This window comes from Suncus etruscus, chromosome 8, assembly GCF_024139225.1.
Source record: "Suncus etruscus isolate mSunEtr1 chromosome 8, mSunEtr1.pri.cur, whole genome shotgun sequence".
NCBI classification, from domain to species: domain Eukaryota; kingdom Metazoa; phylum Chordata; class Mammalia; order Eulipotyphla; family Soricidae; genus Suncus; species Suncus etruscus.
Window position 1 is genome coordinate 45,460,031 of NC_064855.1, and position 17,216 is coordinate 45,477,246.

At 36.6% G+C, this 17,216-nt stretch overlaps 1 protein-coding gene across 2 annotated transcripts in view; it reads right to left on the reverse strand.

Moving 5' to 3' along the window:
- KATNAL1 (katanin catalytic subunit A1 like 1) overlaps positions 1–17,216 on the reverse strand; it is a 71,172-nt gene that overhangs the window by 19,514 nt on the left and 34,442 nt on the right. For both annotated transcript variants that reach the window (XM_049778797.1, XM_049778796.1), the window contains exons 5-7: positions 10,621–10,748; positions 10,142–10,247; positions 416–574 (exon numbers count right to left, since the gene is read on the reverse strand). In XM_049778797.1, the coding sequence (XP_049634754.1) occupies positions 416–574; positions 10,142–10,247; positions 10,621–10,748 (393 nt within the window). The remainder of the gene's footprint in view (positions 1–415; positions 575–10,141; positions 10,248–10,620; positions 10,749–17,216) is intronic.

Below are 17,216 nucleotides of genomic sequence, written 5' to 3' on the forward strand. Positions count from 1 at the left end.
ACACATTTTGGGGGGACCTAAGCAAAATCACAGTGAGTGGGGCATTTGCCTTACATGCGGCCAACCTGGGTTCGATCCTGAGCATACCATATGGCCCCGGGCCTGCCAGGAGTAATTTCTTGGTGCAGAGCCAGGAGTAACCCAAGCACTTTCAGGTGTGGCCCCAAAACAAAACAAAAAAAATCATATATATTTCCAAAGTCTCTCCTGCCCTTACTGGGTAGAATGTCAAACAGCGTCTTTAATTCAGGAAGAAAAATACAATGAAGATACATCAATTACCACACAAAATTAACTACTCCATTTCATTAATATGTCAAAAAATTAAATTACAACTATACCTGCTCTAAAAAAATCCCTAGTTAAATAGGTCCATGTTAAGAACCTATACATCCAGTACTTTGAAATCACTCACCATTTCAAATAACAGGCGGACCAACTTCTCTGATTCACCTCTGTATTTAGATGTCAGTGTAGAAGAGGAAACATTGAAGAATGTTGTGCCACATTCAGTGGCAACAGCTTTAGCTAGCATAGTCTTACCAGTGCCTGGTGGTCCAACCATAAGAACACCCTAGAATTTCAAAAGATGCATTAAATGATTTGTTAGCTTATAAAGCATAATCCACTAGTAATATAGGTGAATGCCTTCTCATCAGAAGTAAAATCAAGAGTTAGTGGTATGACTTGTTGGTAGAGCTCCTGCTTTGCATGCATAAAAACTTGAGTTTGATGCCAGGCACTGCCCACATCTTCAAATGTGATCTCTAGTACCACTGTTGTGTTCAATGCTGCTATGATTCTCAGCACAGATATATGACCCCAAAAGATTACAACAATGGTAAAAAAAAAAGGGGGGGTAGGAAATAGGAGAAAATAAAATTCAATCACAAAAATACTTTTTGGGTTATTGGGGGACACACTCAGCTGGAATTGGAAACTACATACCTGGCGAGGCTCAGGGAGCCAAATGGGGAATGGGTAGAACAAGGCTAGGGTTCCCACATGAAAACCAAATACTCCAGTCTATTCAGCTACCTCTACAACCCCATTATATTTTAATAAATATAAAAGTAAATTCAGTTGCCATAGGAAAATTATGGTACATTTGGCATTAGTATTGTTTTACCAATAGACAAAAAATGAAGAGGGGATTCACAAAAGATCACAAATCAGAGGCACTTAGATATGGATTAGCAAAAGAGCCTATGTGCATAATATTCAGATAAATTTAGAAAAAGATCAACCCAATTTTCCTTACCTGGCAGAAGATAAATATACATACTTGAGGACAACTTAAAGTGACTACTATCTCTAAACATAATAAAAAGATAATATTACCCCCAAAATGTAGATATATATTCCTTCTCATTATAAGTGCTGAAACTTACTTTCCATTAACACACTTACAATATATAGTTTTAGTAAAAAAAATTAAGAGCCTCTTATTAGTAAATAAGAAAAAGCAAAGACACAAACATAATAAAAATAGCTAATATTTTACTACATTAGTGTGCTAATGGTTACTGGTTTATATAAAATAGTGTTAGGAAGAAACTATTAAAATAATGAATGGGGGCTGGAGCGATAGCACAGCAGGAGGGTCTTGCACATGACGGACCCAGGATGGACCTGAGTTTGATCTCTCCATCCCATATGGTCTCCGGAGCCTGCCAGGAGTGATTTCTGAGCACAGAACCAGAAGGAACCTCTGAACAATGCCAGGTGTGGACGAAAAGAAAAATAAATAAATAAAATAGGGGCCGGGTAGGTGGCGCTGGAGGTAAGGTGTCTGCCTTGCAAGCGCTAGCCAAGGAAGGACCGCGGTTCGATCCCCCGGCGTCCCATATGGTTCCCCCAAGCCAGGGGCGATTTCTGAGCACATAGCCAGGAGTAACCCCTGAGCATCAAACGGGTGTGGCCCAAAAACCAAAAAAAAAAAAAAATAAAAAAAAATAAAATAATAAATGAATTAAATAAATTAAAATTTAGCTTTCACTAATGAAACAGAAAAAATTTGATAAAAATAAATTAATGAATAAAATTATTTGAAAAGAGCAATTCTCTAATCTTAAAGACTAATGGATTTATAAACTTATTTTCTTCTATGAATGGGAATTCAGATACATAGTTAACACATTTCTTTTGCATAACAATTGGTGATCTTAAGTATAATTCAGGGCGTCCTAATCCCCCAGGTTAGGCTGCCAAGGAAGACCCAAGTGAACTAAATCCTATCAAGGTGCACCTGCCAGGGAATGGTCACAGCCCACAAGGTGATCAGAGATGCTATATTAAGAAATGTATGACCCACTAGTGAGTCAGAGATGAAATCAAGGAGGTAATCAAAACATTTCTGGAAACACATAACAATGAAGACACAAAATATCAGAATTTATGGGACACAGCAAAAGCAGTTCTAAGAGGAAAATTCATAAGCATACATCAGAAAATAAGGGGCCTACATGAATATCTTAATGATACAGCTTTTACAGTTAAAAAATGATCAATAAAAAAAATAGGACAGGGGCCAGCGTGGTGGCACTAGAGGTAAGGTGTCTGCCTTGCCAGCGCTAGCCTAGGACAAACCGCAGTTCAATCCCCCAGCGTCCCATATAGTCCCCAAGCCAGGAGCGACTTCTGAGTGGATAGCCAGGACTAACTCCTGAGTGTCATCAGGTGTGGCCCAAAAAACAAAACAAAACAAAAAAAATAGGTAGGCAGAAGGAAATTATAAAACTTAGAGCAGAAATCAACAAAATAAAAAAAAATCAAAGCTAAAGAATACATGCGATCAAATCCTGCATGCCCAAAGAGTACCAACTAAAAGAGGCCCCAGAAAAAACACCCCAAGACACATCCTAGTCAAATTGACGAATCCCACAGATAGAGACAGAATTCTGAAAGCAGCAAGATCGAAAAGAGAAATTACATTCACGGGAACATCCTTGAGATTTACTGCAGACCTGTCACCGGAAACACTCAAGGCCAGAAAGCAGTGGTGGGGCATAGTGACAAAACTCAATGAAATAAATGCTTTGCCTAGAATACTGCACCCAGCAAAACTCACTTTCAGGTTTGAAGGAACAATACATGGTTTCACAAACAAATAAAAGCTAAGAAAATTTACAGACTCAAAACCATTCTTAAAAAAAAAAACTGTAACGGCCTACTTTAAGAGGGGACTGACCAATAGACACACCAAACTTTGATATAAAGATGGCACTAACTCCCACGACAATTCTTTCTCTCAATGTCAATGGACTAAATGCACCAGTTAAGAGACACAAAGTGGCTAAATAGATCAAAAACTCAATCCAACCTTCTGCTGCCTACAAGAAACGCACCTGAATAGTCAGAACAAACATAGACTCAAAATAAAAGGCTGAAGGAAAATCATCCAAGCAAACAACACCCATAAAAAAGCTGGAGTAGCCATACTAATATCAGATGATGCAAACTTTATACTTAGGAAAGTTGTAACGGACAAAGATGGACATTTTGTATTAATCAAGGGATACGTACAGCAGGAAGAAATCACTCTCCTAAACATATATGCACCAAATGAGGGGCCAGCAAAATATTCAATAAAATTGTTGACAAATCTGAAAAATAATTATCAATAACAACACAATAATTGTGGGAGACCTCAACACGGCATTGTCAACACTTGACAGGTCAACCAGACTGAAACAACAAGAATATAATAGACCTGAGGAGAGAAATAGAAGAAAGAGGCCTAGTAGATATATACGCGACACTCCACCCCCAGAAGCCCGGATACACATTCTTCTCTAATGTACATGGGACATTCTCCAAGATAGACTACATGCTGGCACATAAAACATACCTCCATAATATCAAGAGGATAGAAATTTTTAGGCTACCTTCACTGACCACAAGGCCCTTAAATTATATTTGAGCCACAAAGGGACACAGAAGAAAAACATTAATACCTGGAAGGTAAACAGCCTAATACTGAATAACCAGTGGATCCGGGAGGAAATCAAAACGTTCCAGGAAACAAATGACAATGGAGACACAAACTATCAGAACCTATGGGACACAGCAAAAGCGGTACTCAGAGGAAAATTTATAGCTTTGCAAGCACACATAAGGAAAGAAAAATGGGCATACCTAAATAGCTTAATGACGCAGCTCACAGAATTAGAAAGTAATCAAAAAAAAGGACCCAAAAATAGGGAGACAGAAAGAAATAACAAACCTGAGAGCAGAAATCAATGAAGTGGAAACCCGAAAAACAATCCAAAAGATCAACGAAAGCAGAAGATGTTTCTTTGAAAAAATAAACAAGATTGATAGACCACTGGCAAAATTAACAAAGAAAGAGAGAGAGAGAGAAACTTGATAACTCGTATTAGGAATGAAAAAGGAGAGATCACTACTGATATGGTAGAGATCCAAAGGGTAATTAGAAACTACTTTGAGAAACTCTACACCACTAACAATGAAAACCTGGAAGAAATGGATACATTTTTGGACTCTTATAATCTTCCACGGTTGAATGAAGAGTATGTAGCATATCTAAACACACCCATCACTATTGAGGAAATTAAGAGAGTAATCAAATGTCTGCCCAAAAACAAAAGTCCAGGCCCAGATGGATTTACTAATGAATTCTTTCAAACCTTTCAAGAGGAACTTCAACCAATCCTGGCAAGACTCTTTCATGAAATCAAAAAAACAGGAACACTTCCAAATAGCTTTTATGAAGCCGACATCACCTTGATAACTAAACCAGACAGTAATGCTACCAAAAAAAGAAAATTACAGACCAATATCACTGATGAATACAGATGCAAAGATCCTAATCAAAATCCTGGCAAATAGAATTCAATGCCTTTAAGAAGATCATCCACTACGATCAAATAGGTTTCATCCCAGGAATGCAAGGATGGTTTAACATCCGTAAATCTATCAACATAATACACAACATCAACAACAAGAAAAATAAAACTCACATGATCATATCAATAGTTGCAGAGAAGGCATTTGATAAGCTCCAAAACCCATTCTTGATCAAAACTCTCAGCAAGATGGGAATGGAAGGAACCTTTCTCAATATAGTTAAGGCCATCTACCACAAGCCAGAGGCAAATATTGTCCTCAATGGAGAAAAACTGAAAGCCTTTCCTCTAAATTGTGGCACAAGACAAGGCTGTCCTCTCTCACCACTCCTATTCAACATAGCTATAGCGATTAGGCAAGAAAAGATATGAAGGGAATCCAGATAGGAAAGGAAGATATCAAGCTCTCGCTGTTTGCAGATGACATGATAGTGTACCTAGAAAACCCTAAAGTCTCTACAAAAAAGCTTCTAGAAACAATAGACTCATATAGCAAGGTGGCAGGCTACAAAATTAACACACAAAAATCAATGGCCTTTCTATACACCAATAGTAATAAGGAAGAAATGGACATTAAGAAAATAACCCCATTCACAATAGTGCCACACAAACTCAAATATCTTGGAACCAACTTGACTAAAAATGTGAAGGACCTATACAAAGAAAACTATAAAGCTCTGCTCCAAGAAATAAGAGAGGACACGCAGAAATGGAAGCACATACCCTGCTCATGGATTGGCAGGATTAACATCATTAAAATGGCAATACTCCCCAAAGCATTGTACATATTTAATGTGATCCCTCTAAAGATACCCATGACATTCTTCAAAGAAGTGAATCAGGTACTTTTGAAATTTATTTGGAACAATAAACACCCTCGAATAGCTAAAGCAATCATTGGGAAAAAGAATATGGGAGGAATTACTTTCCCCAACTTTAAACTGTACTACAAAGCAATAGTTATCAAAACAGCAAGGTATTGGAATAAAGACAGGCCCTCAGATCAGTGGAATAGGCTTGAATACTCAGAGAAGTTTCCCCAGACATACAATCACCTAATTTTTGATAAAGGAGCAAGAAATCCTAAATGGAGCAAAGAAAGCCTCTTCAAGAAGTTGGCACAACTGGCTAGCCACTTGCAAAAAATTGAACTTAGACCCCCAGCTAACAACATGTATGAAGGTTAAATCAAATGGATTAAAGACCTCGATATCAGACCCAAAACCATAAGATATATAGAACATCACGTAGGTAAAACACTCCAGGACATTGAGACTAAAGGCATCTTCAAAGAGGAAACTGCACTCTCCAAGCAAGTGAGAACGGAGATTAACAGATGGGAATATATAAAACTGAGAAGCTTCTGCAGCAAAAGAAATAGCACCCAGGATACAAGAGCCACCCACTGAGTGGGAGAAACTATTCACCCAATACCCATCAGATAAGGGGCTAATCTCCAAAATATACAAGGCACTGACAGAACTTTACAAGAAAAAAAAACATCGAATCCCATCAAAAAATGGGGAGAAGAAATGGACAGACACTTTGACAAAGAAGAAATACAAATGGCCAAAAGACACATGAAAAAATGCTCACATCACTAATTATCAGGGAGATGCAAATCAAAACAAGTATGAGGTACCACCTCACACCCCAGAGATTAGCACACATCACAATAAATGAGAACAGCAGTGTTGGCAGGGATGTGGAGAGAAAGGAACTCTTATCCACTACTGGTGGGAATGCTGTCTAGTTCAATCTTTATGGAAAGCAATATGTAGATTCCTCCAAAAACTGGAAATCAAGCTCCCATACGACCCAGTTATACCACTCCTGGGAATATACCCTAGGAACACAAAAATACAATACGAAAATCCCTTACTTATACCTATATTCATTGCAGCACTATTTACCATAGCAAGACTCTGGAAACAGCCAAAGATACCCTTCAACAGATGAATGGCTAAAGAAACAGGTACATGTACACAATGGAATATTATGCAGCCGTCAGGAGAGATGAAATCATGAAATTTTCCTATACATGAATGTACATGGAATCTATTATGCTGAGTGAAATAAGTTAGAGAGAGAGAGAAAGACGCAGAATGGTCTCACTCATCTATGGGTTTTAAGAAAAATGAAAGACATTCTTGCAATAATAATTTTCAGACAGAAAAGAGAGGGGGGCTGGAAGTTACAGCACACCTCATGAAGCTCACCACAAACAGAGATGAGTTTAGTTAGAGAAATAACTAAGTTTCAAACTATCCTAATAATGAGAATGTACGAGGGAAACAGAAAGCCTGTCTAGGTTACAGGTGGGGGTTGGGTGGGGAAAAGGGAGATTTGGGACATTGGTGATGGGAATGTTGCACTGGTGATGGGTGGTGTTCTTTACATGACTGAAACCCAAACACAATCATGTATGTAATAAATTTGTTTAAATAAAAAAAATAAAAAATTGTAAATAGTAATAAAAGAAAATTTTGAGTTAAACATCACATTTTTCTTATCTTGCACCTATAAAAGAAGAAAGTGCAAATAAAAGAAAAAATCTGCCTATTTAAAAAAAATCTTAGGTTACATGCCTTACTTGTGAGACCTGGTTTGATCACCAGCACCATATCATGACACACACCTTCACATGGCTCTAAAAATCCTCCAGTTACTCTTCAGCATCCTCTTTCCCTTTACAGCCAACTTTCTTATAGCAATGGTCTGTGTCTTCCAAACCTGACATTTTCCTGTATTTCACTAAAAATACTTCAATAGTTTATATAAATAAAACATAAAAAATTCACAAACCCAATGGTCACTTTTGATCTTATCTTCTCTCTGATCCTTGATGCTGCTGATTGCCAGTGTTCATTTCCTCCTTCCTGAAACCCTTTCTCCAGAAGATAACTCCATGACATGGCTACTTCCAGATACTGCCCCATTCACAGCTCTCTGCAGAGTCCTTCAAGTCACTTGTTCTCCCTGCCTGTTTCAGCCCCAAAGCAATGCAAAGACCTTTTTTCTAATTCCTTTTATAAAACTCCTTTATCAAACCCACCACTTTTATCTCACAATTTAAATTTAAGCTAAAACTCTATTTTAGTTCCAAACCTGTTTATAATTGCCTGCTGGGTATTTATCAAAATAGAATCTTATTTCTATTTAACTCTGTTCTTCCCTGTTTCACACATCAGTCCATTGAATTCTAGAAGAACTTGTCTAGATTTTGTCCAGGTTCCTGGACTCAGATTGTAATTGGCAAAATTTCAAAATTAAGGTTGAACCAAAAAATTATTATCCTCATTGCTACTTGCTTAAATAAACTGTCTCTTCTCTCTACTTTTAGACACCAGAAAAAATATGAATATGATATATGATATAGTATGCTTGTTTTTTATTTCACTATACCAGTCAGAATAAAGGAAGTTTCTGCTTGTGTTAAAAAAAAATTAGGCAGTTGTCCTATAAAGATGTTTTTAAGATGCTAAGCTTAGAAGCTAGATTTGGGAAGGTATTAATGTTTTTTAATTTAATTTTTTTTTGTTTTGAGGCCACACCCAGTGATGTTCAAGAGGTTACTCGACTTTGCACTCAGAAATCGTTCCTGGCTTGAAGGATTATATGGGACTCCAGGAATCAAACCCAGGTCTGTCCTGGTCAGCTGCGTGCAAGGCAACGCCCTACCACTGTACTATCACTCCGGCCCTTTTTAATTTTTTTATTATTTTATTAAGGCCCTTTTTAATTTAATTTTTATTTACAATACTATTAAAAATAGTACCCTTCCTCATTGACACTTCAAATCCTAACTCAATTGTGTGGATCTATGTTGCCTTTGAACCTTTGTTTCTACCTTGCCATGTATCATTAAGTACCATTTATGAGAGAAATCATTCCATATCTGTCCCTTTCTTTCTGACTGATTTCATTTATAATATTCACTAGTTTCATTCATATTGTTGTCCATTTGCCTAGTTCTGTTTTTACTTAGAGACATATAGTATTCTATTATGTACATATATCACAAGTTATTGATATATTCATCTTTAGTTGAACATTTGGGTTGTTTCCTTATCTTGGCTACAATGCTAAGTGCAGTAAAGAATATAGGTGTTGGGGCTAGAGAGATAGCAAAGTGGTAGGGTGTTTGCCTTGCAAGCAGAGGATCCTGGATGTGTGGTGATTCGAATCCCGGCATCTGCCAAGTGTCTGCCAGGGGCAATTTCTGAGCGCAGAGCCTGAGAGACACCAAGTGTGACCCAAAAAAACAAACAAAAACATAGGTGTTCATATCCTTTTGAATTAATGCTTTTTGTGTTTTTCGGATAGATGCTAGAAGTAATATGGCTGGGTCATATAGGAATTCTATTCTTATTTTTGTAGAAATCTTCATATTGCTTTCCATAGAAGTTGAACCAGATGACATTCCCTCCAAGAGTGGATGAGGGTTTCTTTCTGACCATAACCCTGACAATGGCAGCTTTAAGCTCTAAGACAGGGGCCAGAGAGATAGTAAAGGAGTAAGATTCTTTGCCTTGCACCTGGCTAACTCAGGTTCAATTCCTGGCATCACATATTTCCATACCACACCACCAGGAGTGATCGGTATAAAATTAGGGGTAAGCCCTGAGCACTCCCCTGCCCCCTACCAAAAAAACAAATCTTTAGAGAGCAAAAAAAAGCAAACACTGTGGTAATGTATTAATTTCTGAGAATTACATAAAGTCTAAATGAAATTATCAGACTAAACAATGAGAAATATGCCAACTTGGGGGCCAGAGAGATAGTACAGCAGTAGGGCATTTGCCTTGTATGTAGCCAACCCAGGACAGATAGTAGTTTGAATCCCAGCATTCCATATGGTCCCCCATGCCTGCCAGGAGCAATTTCTGAGTGCGGAGCTAGGAGTAACCTCTGAGCACCACCGGGTGTGACCCAAAAACTGAGAAAATAAAAAAGAAATATGCCAACATTTGGAAAGGAATTGATTTCATCCTTATTCTATAAGACGTTGCTACTATTGTTGAATTTCCTTGCAAACTTTAAAGAAAAAGACATGAATTCTTAAAACTAATTTATTACTTTCCCTACAGAAAATGAGTGACCACCAAACTATAGTTTTAACACTTCAAGGCTCTCTTCTGAGAGTGCCTGAAATCTGAAATTTCCAAACAAGAACAAAGTTCTTTCAACCTATCTAACTGAAACTAAAACAACACTGTTCCATTATTATGAAAACATTATTTTACACCTATATTATTTTTAAAAGTTCTCACCTTCCATGGTCTTCGAATCCCTTTGAAAAAATCAGGCATCCACATTGGAAGAACAACAGCTTCTCTCAGCAATTTCTTGGCTTCTTCTAAGTCTGCTATGTCATCCCTTTGTGAGAATAACAAAGTTTAGCAGTTTCATGCTTATTCAAAAACACCTTTGATGTATGATCAATACTAATCTTTTCATTATTTTCACTTATAAAATATTATACTACTAAAAACATTACCCTAATCCTTACTGCATAAAACAACCAGAAAAAAATGTTCTGCAGTTATTAATTAGGACACATTATTAAATTAACCATTGGTTATGACATCAAATTAAAATATAAATGATCTTGGTTGCATTCTGAAAGAACTACCTTGTCAACTCTACACACATATTCTGAAAGTTAATGAATAATAAGAAAAGACACATTAAGCTAACCTATAACTTATTTTATCCATTACTTTAATTCAGAAACTTAAAAGACTCTAACCAATGAATGCTAGGATTCCTGGAAACAATGTCTCTCTCAAGAGCTTCCACCAGGTCCTTGTCATATCCAGCACCATCAAATTTCAGGATATCACCATCACTTGCACCATCTTGCATATTTTTCCTTCCCTAGGGACAAGTATAAAAAGAAAGTAATGGTCAATAATAAAAAAATTATTTAATATCACTAAGCTTTAGAAATACTGTAATCACTTTTTAAATTAATCTATTATTTTGTTATTATAGTATATCTTGATAACCCAGATTCTGTCCTATTTATCAAAACTAGTGAGCTAGCCAGCTTTATTGTATACTTAATTTACACTGGGGTAGAGAAAAGCAGTTAAGTCTGAAGAGGTATGGGTACAGAGTGATAGAGGGTAAGAAAATTGCCTTCTTTCCTTGCAATAAGCCCACCTGGGTTTAATCCCTAGCACCCCATATAGTTCCTTGAGTACTGCTAGGGGTAATCTCTGAGAGTAGAGGCAGGACTAAGTCCTGAGCATCTCTGGGTATGGCTCAAAGACAAGGAAAGCCAACTTCTGAATGTGTATTTCTATCACCACCAGAGAATATTTGGAATATTAATGCAAACAAAAGAGAAAATTAATTTACTAATAATCTACTGCATGGCAATCTCATATATATTATCTCATTTAATGTCTCAATACTACAAGGTGCATGATATTATTTGCACATTTATAAATAAACTCACCCCAACTGGTTAAATAAATTAATCAAATTCCCAATTATTAAATGTCAGCAGAACAATTATTAACTCAGATATTCCTGACTTCCTGGTCCTGTACCCTTTCCACAGATCAGACCCCCTTCATGTTTAGCTTAATCAGCTGCAAGCTCAAGATTAGGATGTATAGGGCAGAGCTATTAGATCCTCCAAGGCAGCTGAGGTAAATGCTGATGAGGAAAGAATTGAGACTCTAAATTCTATATTACAAAAAAGCTTTTCTCTGTTACTGTAAGGACCCCCTTGGGACCTAGGGTTTCTTCCTAGAAAGGTCCTTGAACCACATCATAAGGTCATTTTTAATGGCAATAGTGAAAAAGCCTTTTAAAATAATATTATTAAGCAACCTACTTTACCCCAAATTCTTCAATAATATGGTGGCATTTAAAAGAATTATATGCTATGATTTCTGTGGGGTTCTGCCAGGATTTACTCAGCTTTGAAGAGTTTCAAATGAAACGTGCTTGGTCACCAGAGATAGTTCAAGCAACAGAACTCCTTCCTTTAGCACACAGTGGCAAGTACATCCCCAGAGGTTTGGCTTCAGTTACCACCAAATAAAAAAATGAAGGGGGAAGAGGTTTAAAATATGAGTCAATTTCCTAAATTAAATCTGAAGAGGGAACAGAACAAACCTCTTCTACCAGACTTCATCTGAAATCAACCAAAGGCTTACTGATAAGAGCTAAAAGGAGTTTAAGTATTTTCTCTTGGGAAAAGGCTCCAATTACTTAAGCCACTAGGCAAAGGACCAATCAACATCTCTGATCACCTAACTCACCACTCCCCACCAATGAATAACTTAAAATTTCTCATTAGTATGGCAACATTACTAAGCTAAAATTTTAAAACACCAATATTCTGTTAAATATTCAGACATTGTTGAAATGAGTAAATTTCTGGCATACCTCCACAGTGAATATAACATCAACAGATTTAAAATAAGCTCAGCATCACATTTTATGATACAGACAGCCAAGCTATGAAGCCACATCCAAACATATCACAGGAACTTTTTGAAAGCACTTAAAAGTTCTTCTAGAAACAGATTGAAGAATGTAATAGAAATAAATTTATCTGGGACTAAACAAGCTCTGACACAAAATCGTAATTTGATACTTAACCAAAATTAGCATTAAAAATAAAAGCAGATAATCATGTCAATGCAAATAATCAAATGATATTGAAAATTTGAAATAATTAACAAGAAAAAGAGACAGGAAAATGCATATTTATCTTAAAGTAATAGGAAACATGTTTTTTAAAGCAATAAGATTATTTATATTCAACATATTTTACTGCATCTCAGATTTTAGATCGTAAGTGAAAATAAAGTACATGGCATTATGGAGTATCTAGTCTAATAAGAAAAAGCAAATAGCAGGTAAACAAACATTAAAACTCCACAATTGTCAACAATGAATTACCTTCAAAAGTAGTATGATTAGTGGGACAAAAAGCTGTTGGGGATGGGCCAGAGAGATAGCACAGCAGTAGGGTGTTTGCCTTGCAAGCGGCCGACCCAGGACCAATGGTGGTTCAATCCTAGCATCCCATATGGTCCCCCATGCCTGCCAGGAGTTCTCAGCAGAGAGCCAGGAGTAACCCCTGAGCACTGCCGGGTGTGACCCAAAAAAATTAAGTATTGGGGAAAAAAATAGGCTGGGGATAAGGTCAGACATAGGGTTTTATATATACCACATAGCAATAAATCTCATATCATATATGTTATCTCATTTAAAGTCTCAATGCTACAAGGTGGTGCATATATATGTATATATACATATGCATCTAGATATATAGGGATTTTTTGCCACATCCAGCAGTGTTCAGGGCTTACTCCTGGCTCTGTGTTCAGGGAAATCATTCCTGGGGGTACTTGAGGAACCCTTTGCAGTACCAGAAATCAAGCCCAAGTTGGCCATGTGGCAAGATAAACATTCTGCCCACTGTACTATTTCTCCACCTTCAAGCTCTATTTTTTTTTCATTTTTTATAATAATTTTTATTTTGACCAAAGTGGATTACATATCTTTCACAGTAATATTTTAGGTACATATTAACATTGAATCAGGGGAATTTCCATCACCAAAGTTGTCCTCCCTTCAGCCCCATTCACAGCTTCATCCCATATCCCTCACCCCCCCCCCCCCGGGCTGCTAGTATAAGTGGTCCCCTCTATGTCTAGCTTACTACTTAGTGATCATACAACTGTTTGGTCTTGGTACCTTCCATTATTTCCCCCTCAATTTGAGCAAGCTCTATATTTTTAATAACCCTTTTGAGATTGTGTACAGAAAATGATTAGGGCAGAAAGAAAAAGGAGCAGAAAAATAAAAGCCTTTTAAGGGAATTTCCATCAGGATGCATGCAGGATACCCAGATCCAATCTCTGATACCCCAGGATTACCTGAGGACTGCTGAAAAACCCTCTGTACTGGTACTGAGCTGGGAGCAACCCTCAAATACCACCAGGTGAGAGCCCAAAATCAAAATAACATTATTATTACATCAATGCAGTATCACTAGTGATGTATTAAAATGTGATTCTAAAATGACCATAAGAGTTCTTTGCATAGGTTTTCATGTTAGCTGACTAAGGTCAACAACAGCAAGAATTTGGATACAGAATTATACTGATATAGTGTTTCTTTTCTAGTGTGAAAATTTGGGCCAGAGATATGGCTCAACAGTAAAGCACATCCCTTGCTTGTGGAGGATCTGGGTTTGATTCCTGGCATCGCATCATGATATCTCTCTCTCTCTCCTCTCTCTCTCCTCTCTCTCCTCTCTCTCTTCTCTCTCTCTTCTTTCTCTCCTCTCTCTTCTCTCTCTCATCTCTCTCTCTCTCTCACACACACACACACACACACACAAATTGATTTTATTCTCCAGATAAAATTCCATAATGAGAAGCAAAAAGGACAAAACAAGATTTAAAGTGTTTGCCTTGTAAACTGCCATTTTGGGTCAATCCTCAGCACAGATAGAAGAGATTCTTTATTCTTAAGCACTTTATGTAAGTCAAGAATAAGTCCAAAGCACCTTTGGATGTGTAAGTATCGCTATTCCTGTAAAATATTCCATAATCATCACTTCTAAATAAAATATTTTCACAACATCTAAGCTGTTCATAATTGGGATAAATGTTTATTAATGGCCTTCATTAGAATTGGATAATCATTCTAGTTAAAGAAAAAGAGGCTCAAACCAGTTATAAAACATTATATAATAACTTTATGATGTTCATTAAATGCATTTTATTCCATGTCATCTCACAATGGCAGATGAAGTGGAAGAGGGCTAATTAATAGCCCTATTTAAGAGTACCACTAGCATGTGAATTAAACTCAGACATTTAGGGAGGCAAAGGTTTCAAAAACTACATAATATGGAGAAGTATCAAAGACACCAGACACATCAGCTAAAGAATAGTCTAGTAACTGGGTTAAAGCAATCCAGGCAACTACATATTCATCACTATTTACTCAAAAGGAAAGAACCGAAATTAACAGACAGTGACAAAAGAGGAGCAGGATCACCAAAAGAATTCTCTAGCAAATTAAAAGAAAATTTAAATAATAATTCTAGGGACCAGCGAGGTGGCAATAGAGGTAAGGTGTCTGCCTTGCAAGCGCTAGCCAAGGAAGGACTGTGGTTAGATCCCCTGGCGTCCCATATGGTCCCCTCAAGCCCGGGGCAATTTCTGAGCGCTTAGCCAGGAGTAACCCCTGAGCATCAAATGGGTGTGGTATAAAAAAAAAATTCTAACAGTGAATTCTTTCCAACCAACAAACCATACCTCCTCCAGTATTGGCTTATAACTAATTAAACATCAGTGACCCATGGGCACAGGATATCCTAAACTCCAAGGTAGATGACGCAAATGTCTTTCTGGCTATTTCTATAAAGCCATCCTGCTCTATTGTTGTTTGGGTTCAATGGCCCAAGACACACATAAAGTTTCTTGAAATCCGAATGATTTCTCTTTTTAAAATGTTATTTTTATTTTGCATCCTATCGATGTTCCCTACTTTCAAGCTGCCTTTATAGCTTACACCTATTCACTATTTTATTTAGGTCAAACAACAACTGAACACTTGACTGAAGTATATTAAAGCACTTACTTAGTGATCTTAAAAGTGGTACTAAGTAAGAATTACTATTTCAATATTGCTGGTGAGAAAATTTAGGTACAGTAAATTTAGGTACAGTAAATCACCAAGCAACAGCTAAGACTCTAGGTGGCGATTCTACAATTTCTGCTTTCAACAACTTTAAATACTCTATCATAATACTGTGTACTTCAACTCTAGCATGATAAGCAAACAAAAGCAAAGTTAGACAGATAGCAAAGATACATATAACATAACATTAACCTTACAAAGGAAAATAGAATAAGTGAAACAGTGCTTATTATTAACGTGTAATACCACATTGGAGGACTGATGCAAAGGGCATTTAAGTTAAAGTAATGAATCTCTGTTATTCTGCATATTATTAATGTGTTTGTTGAAATAACAGCAAAACTAACATTATAAGTGAATTTTAGTTTAAGAATTTGTGTGAATATTTAGCATTAAAACAAGATACTATAGCTAAAATATAGATATTCTTAAAATAAGTTATTAATAATACTAATGGATAATAAACATATAGAAAAACTTTCCATCCCATTTACCATGAAAATGCATAATTCATATAATGGAAAAATAAATGACAAGATATAATAAGATCTACAATAGACAATTAATTGCAAGCAATGGTAATGTGGAAGAACAACCAAGATTTTCATACTCTGTAGACAGAAATGACACTTTGGAAAAGTACCTACTAAATTTAATATGTTTATCCTATGAATCAGCAATTTCATATCTAGATGTGCTCACCTGAAATGCATGCATACACATATAAAAGTTACCCATAACAATTCACACAAAAAACAACCCCAAGTTGCATCTTTGACATCACAAATCCACTACTGCACTCACAGGTACACAAATAGTGGAGTGACCATTGCCCCTGTAATCTCAGGGAAGTTCCTTTGTTAAAAACAAAAAATTAGGACCAGAGCAATAGTACAGTGAGGAGGGGAGTTGCCTTACATGCAGTCTATCTGGGTTCAATCCCAAGCATCCCATATGCACCATCCCCCAGCACTAGCACTGGTATGAGTAATTCCTGAATGCAGAACTGGAAGTAACCCCTGAGCATCATTGGTTGTGGCAAAAAAAATTTTTTAAGACAAAAGAGAATAATATACATAGAGTTGTAGAATAGACCTAATTAATTTCTGAGATTAGAAAGCAGAACAACTGTTTCCTTATAAAAAGGACAGTGGCAGGAATCAGGGGGAACATGAATATACAACTTCGGAGAAACTTAAAAGTTCTATTTCTAAATTTATGTGACTAATACCATGAATTACATGAGAGCTAGTATGGAAATTCCGTTATGGGTGAAAGCTGATTCTTACTGGTTGCCAACAAAAGTCATTTACATTTTCAGGAACTGTGTGAGCTAACCATAAAAATAGCTATTAATAAAAAGTGAGATAAGTGAGATTAAGTGAGATAAACTTAGAATTATATTAAAAACAAGGTAATAAACACTCAAAAAGCCTTACATCTTAGTTATTTAATCACTACTGGAGTCCTTAAGGTAACCTGCTAGGGTAGAAATATAATGGAATAGAAAATTATTACCTGTTTCTAGACTCAGTTCAGAAACATGTTAGCAAGCTTTGGTCTTGCTTAGAAAACAAATACTTCTCTGAGGAAGAGCCAATGGATAGAAAACAGGCACATAAAATTGCTTAGCCATTATTTTTTCATTAGGAAATTACAATC